The sequence below is a fragment of the Chrysochloris asiatica genome, unplaced genomic scaffold (genome assembly GCF_000296735.1).
Source record: "Chrysochloris asiatica unplaced genomic scaffold, ChrAsi1.0 scaffold00144, whole genome shotgun sequence".
In the NCBI taxonomy this organism is placed as follows: Eukaryota; Metazoa; Chordata; class Mammalia; order Afrosoricida; family Chrysochloridae; genus Chrysochloris; species Chrysochloris asiatica.
The window spans coordinates 8,305,504-8,313,588 of record NW_006408662.1 but is presented as its reverse complement, the minus strand read 5'-3'; the positions used below and the strand labels follow the sequence as shown (position 1 = coordinate 8,313,588).

At 39.8% G+C, this 8,085-nt stretch overlaps 1 protein-coding gene across 1 annotated transcript in view; it reads right to left on the bottom strand.

The window, feature by feature from the left end:
- The window catches only part of PCNXL2 (pecanex-like 2 (Drosophila)), a 491,139-nt gene that overhangs the window by 325,599 nt on the left and 157,455 nt on the right, over positions 1 to 8,085 (bottom strand). Inside the window, exon 13 of the mRNA XM_006870571.1 lies at positions 4,856 to 5,027. Within this exon, the coding sequence (XP_006870633.1) occupies positions 4,856 to 5,027 (172 nt within the window). The remainder of the gene's footprint in view (positions 1 to 4,855; positions 5,028 to 8,085) is intronic.

Here is an 8,085-nt window from a genome sequence, read left to right as displayed (position 1 = left end):
TGGTGTACCCTTTGGTTGTTTGTTGATGCACGGAGGGGATTGTAATCATTACAATGAGGCAAAATGCAATAGGATGAGTGTGCAGCTGATGTTCTCCCATGTAAACCTCATAATAAAAACTTAGAAAAAAAAAAAAAAGAAGTATTTGGTTTAACAAACACATTAGCCAATCAAAGCAAAACTAACAAAGGGAAATGAATTTGGACACAATGATTAATGGCATGAGAAAAATAAATTGGTAAGCGACCCCAGAAAGTCACAGCTGAAGACGATCTGGCTGTGTGTGCATAATTAGAACGCAGTGAAACAGTGAGGGGAGAGCAGAGAGTCAACGTGGAGCAGCATGTACCGACTGGATCTTCCACAGGGTGAACTAGCCAGAGAAATCTCTAGTCTAAGACATAAAAACTGCAAGGTGAATAAGAGAAAAATGGAGTCCATGCAGTTCATCTGGCAGGTGGCAGTGAACATAAATGAAAAAGCAGTAAAATGTGAATTCTATTAGTAGGACTACTGAAAAATCACACTAAAAATTGCTGGGATTGTTTTGTTCTTTATCTAAAAACAAAAAGGTCCCGCAGTTGTTGGCATTTTTCCCTGTAAACAAACATTTTTGTGTTAGCATACCACTGCACATGTCTATAATTTTCTCTCTCATTCTCCCTACTTCTCTTTTTCAATAATAATTGCCACAAATATTTCAAAATGGCTATGGTCCAGAGGATTTGATAACCAGAGTTTTCAAAAACATAAAATTAGAGAGGTAAGAGGGCTCTTCCTCACTTTTGCAGATGTGCTTGTCATCAGCACTGTGTTTATAATAACTGCAAAAATAATTCACTGTTGATTGGACACAAATGATTCAATATTTCTATCCATGTATTTGCTCTGAAAAACAAACAAACAAAACACTTTGATATTTGCCTTATCATCCGAGACTGGTGTTACATTGTGGTGGAGGGTGTAACTCAGTTGATTTACTCAATATTTTGGAACAGAAAGAGATTACTATGCCACCTCTTAAAAAGATAGCCAAGTTTAAATGATTTTCAAAACTACATGAGCAAATGAAATCCTACATAGCAATTCATATTGTGCTAAAATTTCTCTTACATCTCTTTCATTTGATTAATCTCTTTCCTACTGTCGCTCTCTCTTGTTCGGTGATATAAACTGGATAGTTAATGTCTTGCTTTGAGTTAATGCGTATCATTGGTGGGATACCAAGCAGTAGAGCAGAATAACAAAAAAATTGTGATTTGATAATAATAATATTACCTCAGTTAGAAGAGGTATGTGGTCTGCATTTTTTTAAAGTTGTTTTGTCTCCCCAGCATTTTAAGTGATTTGAGTAAATTGTGTAATATGAAAAATTCAGTAAGATGTTGAAATAAACAATAATCGTAATACCACAAATGCAGAAACTTCTGGAACTGTTCCATTTCTCTTCAAGTCAAACTTACAAACAAAAACTGATAAGCTGCTTATTCTTTTGGTTAAATATTAATCATATCCATTACTCTATTTGCAAGTTTAGGATGGAAGCATTCAGAATTCAAATAACATGGAAATAATACTAAAACCTATAGAGTCTGTGTAAATGTATATATTCTTGTGTATATGTAAAGTGTCTATCTTGTACTAACTAGTTGTCCTAGTCATGGATTACTGAGGTCAGGAAACAAGTCTTTATATAAGACATGCATATGTGTGTTCTGAGTGTTTAGAGAGGCAGGCATGCAGTTTAGTAACGGTTACAAAACTTCTACTTGGCTCCACAGATGACATATTATGGAGAAGAGTTACTAGTTCTAGCAACTAAAATAAAACATAAAACAATTCAGGTCTGAGAAGGACCCCAGAGCCCATTTGAAAAAGAATCCATCTAATTTGTATAACTTCCTTTTTTGTTTGTTTGTTTGTTTACCTTGTACAGTATCTGAAACGTCCTACCTGAACTCTTTCCTTATCAGGAAACTCTTTGTAGTCCATTTACTTTTGGAAAATTCTAATCCAAACCAACTTTCTAGTCTTTTTTCTGTGTAATCCACCTACCCAGCTATGAGGACTATTTATTACTACCACTACAACACAGAACATGATGGACTTCTATCCCTCTGAAGGTTCCATGTTTAGCCAAAGTCATCTTCTCTGGGTTGGATATCTCCAGTTGCCTTTACCAGCGTGCAGATCCCAGACCATGTGCCTGTGCTCCTCAGAGCACACTCAAAGTTTGTCACTGTTCCTTGTGAAGTATGGTACTAAGAATTGAAGAGCTCTTGGCTTTCTCACCTAGGTGGTAAGTATAAAGCCAGCTTCACTCATGGTGTTTGCTGAAGTTCACCACATGGAAAGTAATCCAAATTTCAGCCCCAAAACTACCAGCCTGGGACTGAGTATAAGAAATACAGTCTTTCTCTTATTCCTGGAAATAAAAATGAAGAAATTGTCTTTATAATGAAAGGGAAGTTTGCAGAGCAATAGTCTGAATCTCTATGAGTGATTTAAAACAAGGGGCGGGGCGGGGGGAATGCATATTTAAGAATATCTTTCACAGACTTTTCAGCTGCTGGATTTGCCTACAAAACAACTAGCCCTCACCAGTGGCTGCTGCCTTCCTCTTAGGTGAGTTTCCACCTCCACATCCCTTCTATCCAACATTTGGACATTCCTCTTCTATTATTCTATTTTCTCACAGTCTCTTATTGCATCTAAGGTGCTTCTTGAGGGCTTCTCAGTCCTCCTTACTTCATACATGAAAGGAAGTGTCTCCAGATTTTCCACCTGCGCAGTGCAGTCCTGGTGTGGCACTGCAGGATAATGTACTGGTCCCAAGATCGGTTTGAACCTCAACGTTAGTGTTCAAACTCACCAGCCACTCCTCAGAAACTATATACAGGGTCACCATGAGTCGGAACCAACTCAACAGCACTTAACAGCAACAACAATATCTACCTAACACATCGCCTATCACAACCCCAGACATTCAATATCTGTTGCTCTGAGAGGTGGAATTTGACATGTTTGATTTTGCCTGACGTCAGCAGAGGTTGCACCTCTTTCCTCTCTTTTCTCCAGTCATCTCTTCCCCCTCCAAGTGGGGTATGGCACTGGGCAGGCAGTGGGTAATGTCAGTAAGAAAGCACAACTCCAAGAAACACTTCACATTCCAGAGACCTACATCTACCCAACACAATGGTGCTTGTGTGCTGTGGAGTCAGTTCCAACTCATGGAGACCCTGTAAGGGGTTTCTGAGGTTGAAAATCTTTACTGGAGCAGAAAGCCTCATCTCTCCCCAGTGGAGTGACTGATAGATTTGAACTGTTGACCTTGGGGTTAGCAGCCCAGCTCATAATCCACTATGCTACCAAGGCTCCTTACCCAACACAATAGAAGCTGCATGCCAGCCCCTTCTGGCCACAAAATGGAAACAATGTCACAGGTACTTAATTCTTGTTTAGCTCCTCCTTTTTCTTAACTGTTCCTTTTTGTTTTCCAGTAACCTTTTGTTTTCCCTCTTTGTTTTTTCTCTTCTCCTCCTTTCCTTGTTCTAACCTGGACCTTGCAATTGTTATTGTTGTAAGTGCCATGGAGTCGGTTCTGACTCATAATGATCCTGTAGAGAGAGGGTTTCTGAGGAGTGACTGGTGAGTTTGAACTACTGACCTTGTGGTTCAAATGGACCTTGCAGTTCAATGGTTTTCCTACAGCGCCACACCAAGACTCCTTGCGATGGTAGCAGCTAATTAAATTGAGATCCTTTGGTAGCTGAGCAACAGAGTTTGGTGAAGAGTATCATAGAAAGGAGAAATGACTCAATTGCCATTTTTTCCTCAGAAAACAGTGTCAACCTCTATATCGTTGCTATCTTTCCATTTGTTTTCCATTTGCTCCCCAGTCTTTTCCTGATGACCGTAAACTGTTATATGTAATATATTCCATCCACAGGGATTGCTGTGGCTCTGATTTTCCATTTATCTTTACTGCAGGCATCATTTAGTAGGCTTATTAACTTGTGTATCACCATTTTTACTTGTCACTGTTGACAAGCAGACAAAAACATGCACTAAGGCGAAGTCTTAGTGAAAGAAAGGATATTCTGCTGGGAAAGCTAAGAATGCCATATCCCTGGCATCTCCTTTCCCTAATAAACTGATTGAAGAAAAAGAAGAGAATTTGCATAGCCAATAGTATCTTCTAGAACAAGTGTTACTGCTCAAAGTAAAACCTCACATTTTTATTTGCTTAAGTGGAGCATTTAATATAAAGGATGGTGTATAAATGGAGCCCTGGTTTGGCACTGTGGGTTAATGTGCTGGACTGCAAAGTCATTTGAATCACAAGGTCAGTGGTTCAGGGTCACCAGATGCTCCTCGGAAACTCTTTAGAGGGCCACTGTGGGTCAGAACCGACTCAACAGCACTTAACAATAACATAAATGGCGGGGACCTCAAGGCAAATAAAGTGTATTAGCAGAAGACTGGGTGACCAGCCAGGTGGAGAATCATGACAAGCATGTGTTGTTATCAAGTATCTGTAACTGAACTACCACACTGATGGTAAACTTCATCCCAGCAGCATCATTCACCAGCCCCGATAGTAACCATGCTCCAGGCATTAGAGGGCTGTAACTTTTGGACAATGGCTTTGAACAGCCTCTGGAATAATTCTATCTTTGGATGCTTTGGGACTTGGGCTCTCAGATGTCTCTGTACAGTGTAGCCTAGAAGGATATGCAAATCTCTTAATTTAATAACAAAGTATGGAGGGTTCTCCCATCAGATTTCCCGAGGATAGAGGAGACTGAGCTTCCTCCCCTCATATACCCTTCCCCACAACCTAGAATTAACTCACCTATTAAGTGGTCCCTAGCAGATTGTAGAGACCCCGGAGAGAAGAGCTTCAGGCCATAGACAACATAAGTAGGAGGGTGTCTGGCTTTGGCTCCTGTGTCAAGAAGTAAAATAAGTCCACACAGCATACAAAAATAGATTGGTCTGCTGTATGCTATGATTTGGTTGTGTCCCTAGAAAACAAACACAATTTCTGAATGGTACTTTTTGCTATGATTAAATTTCAGAAGCCTCATGCTTAATAGCTTATGCTATAGCATACAACTTATACCATATAACACATTCTTCCCATGCTTTTACCAGAAGAAATATGCACAAAACACCAGGGGGGTGGGGGAGAGATACTGCTTGTTCTTTCAAACCAGACTGAGAATCACAAAAAGAATGCTCTCACTCTCTTGCTCAATAAGATTTACCTAAACATGTAATGCCCTTCCTTGGAGAAAATTCAATGCTTCTCCAACAGTGAAACTTACATTTGTATTGCTCATTTCAAGTGCAAAACCAATTTAAACCATCATTTGCTATATATGGTTCAACTTGGGCTCCATTATCAACAAGAAATAAAATTGTAAAACTGGGGGTTTCAATTTTCTACAGTCATAGAAAGCAAAACAATGCAGGTACCAAGTTGTACCTGCAGAAAATGCATACAATGTCTCAGTGTAGCATCATGGATAATCCAATTTTTAAACCTGATGTTTATATAGGACTTTTGTCTGAGGTGTATCAAATACCTAACATATTACCTTGGCCCTCAGACTATCACTATTAGTAAAAGTACAAACACTTTGAGTTCTCCCCCTTGGATGTATGCAAGAATTAAGGAAATGATAGCATATCAACCTCCCAAGGCAAAAGCCAACAAAGAATTTTCATTTCACAAAGCAATGCACAGTTCATTAAGATGCAAAAAACAAATATAAATGAATTAGAGGGAGAGTGCTCTTTGCAATTCATTAACAACCTTGAGTGTAAAAAGTAAAGATTAAGATGAAAGACCTTCAGATGTGAATTTTTAAAATCATTATCTTTAATATATCGTATTTAGATATACAATTTAAATGTTCACTCTTTTTATATAATAGAACCGCTCCCATTCTGAGAGGAAACATAGACTGTCCACAGGTGCTGGATATATTTGTCTGTGAATCTCAGTTCACTCCTGATAGAACAGTTGCACTTATGAAATTTTCTCTTGAATCCTGGCAGATCATAGAGTAAAGGTTATGGAATATTTTCCATGTGTTTTTAAAAATATTGAACCAACAGATCTGTGTTGGAAGACATGCAGCCAGAGTGCTTGTTGGAGGCCAAGATGGCCAAACTTCCTCTTATACTTTGGGCATATTTTCAGGAGGGACCAGTCGTTGGTGAAAGATACCATGTTTGGTAAGGTGGAAGGTCAGAAAAAAAGAGGAAGACCCCCAGCAAAGTGGCAGCATCAATGGGCTCAAGCATAGCAACAGGACTCAAGCATTAGCTCAGGATCAGGCAGTATATTGTTCTGCTGTGCATAAGGTCGCTATGAGTTGGTACCAACTTGATGGCACCTAACAACAACAACAAAAACTTGGTGACCACATGTCAGTTAGAGTACCATTGTTGCTTTGGGGTTTCAAGGCTGCAACCTTTGAGATTACCAGAAATTTCTTCCAAACTGACTCTAGGTGGATTCATACCACCAACTTTGCAGTTGGCACTTGCCCACTTGAGCTGCCCAGAGACTCTGCATGTGGCATATGAGTTAGTTTTATTTGCCTTGATTCTCAATAACACAGCCTCACAAAGTTTTCCTGTGCGCTCGTTCCTTTTTGCATATATGAATTAATCATCAAATCCTGCATGGATTGTCTTTTTACTTTTTCAATAGAAAAATTCCACTTGTTCCTCCAGACCAGGCTGGTCATGATCTTTTTTTTAAAAAGTCACTGGACTGTATCCCCAATCTGTTTTTTAACCTGACAATACATCTTGCAAGGCAATTCAAAAAAGCTAATTCATATTTACGATTGGATTTTCCATCACACCGACCTACATACACAATTTCATGGCCACATTTTGGTCACAGTTCAGCAAAAGCATATAGTCAGAGAGTCTCACATCGCCTCTGGGAGACCCTCTTGTGGGACAGAGACAGTTGTGGTTCAACGAGGAGGCCCTTCTAATTATCTTCCTCTGAAGAAAGAATGCTGCTTACAACTTTGTGTTGTTTTTAAGAAAATGCAAAGGTTTTATTATAAGGAAAAGAAATTGTCTCCCAGACTCTTAGAGAACTCAGGGTTAGAGTGTGTGAGCCTTGGAGGGGCAGAATGGGGGTTGTAAAGGCAGGTGCTGGGCCCACCTCCATGTCATGCCAGCCTCCAAGCACAGTCAACTTTCTGCTTCCTATCCAAAGGCAGGAAGGAGGTTCATTCCACTAACAGAGATTACACCCATTCTCATCTCTGCACATTCAGAGGCCCAGTCTATATCCTGAAACTGGCATAAACCAACAATAGCCACGACTGTTAGTTTATTCCGTTTTTACCATGTATCACATGCTACTCTACCTACTCTAAGTACATTCATACCTCTCATCCTCATAGCGCCCTGAGAATCAGTTACCAAATATAAAGCTATTTTCCCAAGGTCTCAGAGACAGACACCCTTTCTTCAGATCCAGGATGTGGACCCTGACTGCCTGGCCATTGGTCTGTCTCTTACAACAGCCAGGAGCTCATACGTTGGATACTGTTTCCTTTCAGGTCTTCTCAATGAAATTTCTCTCACATTTGTCATTCTTTAACATTTAATGTCAATGCTACTCCTGTGAAGCAAGTCTAGAGTGTGGGGAATATAATTATAAAAACTTTGGTATTTTGACTTTTCCCAAAAAGGATCTGAGTGGTGAAAAACCCTCCTTACCTGGGAGTTAGACAGAAAAACATCAGCTGTTCTGTTCAGTTCCTCTGCTGTGGAGCCAAAATATCCTGTTTGCTGACATTTGACTCTAGCTAGTCACTGCTGTGGCACTGTGAGATAAAACACTGGACCACAATGTCAGTTTGTACTGTAAGACTGGAGGTTCAAACTCACCAGCCACTCCTTGGAAAACCTATATAGGGTCGCTATGAGTCATAACCAACTTGACAGCACTTAACAACAACAAAAGCCATCACTGGAAACCCCATACAAGGTCACTAGGAGTTGGAAATGACTCCATGGCACTTAACAATAACAATCATTGGA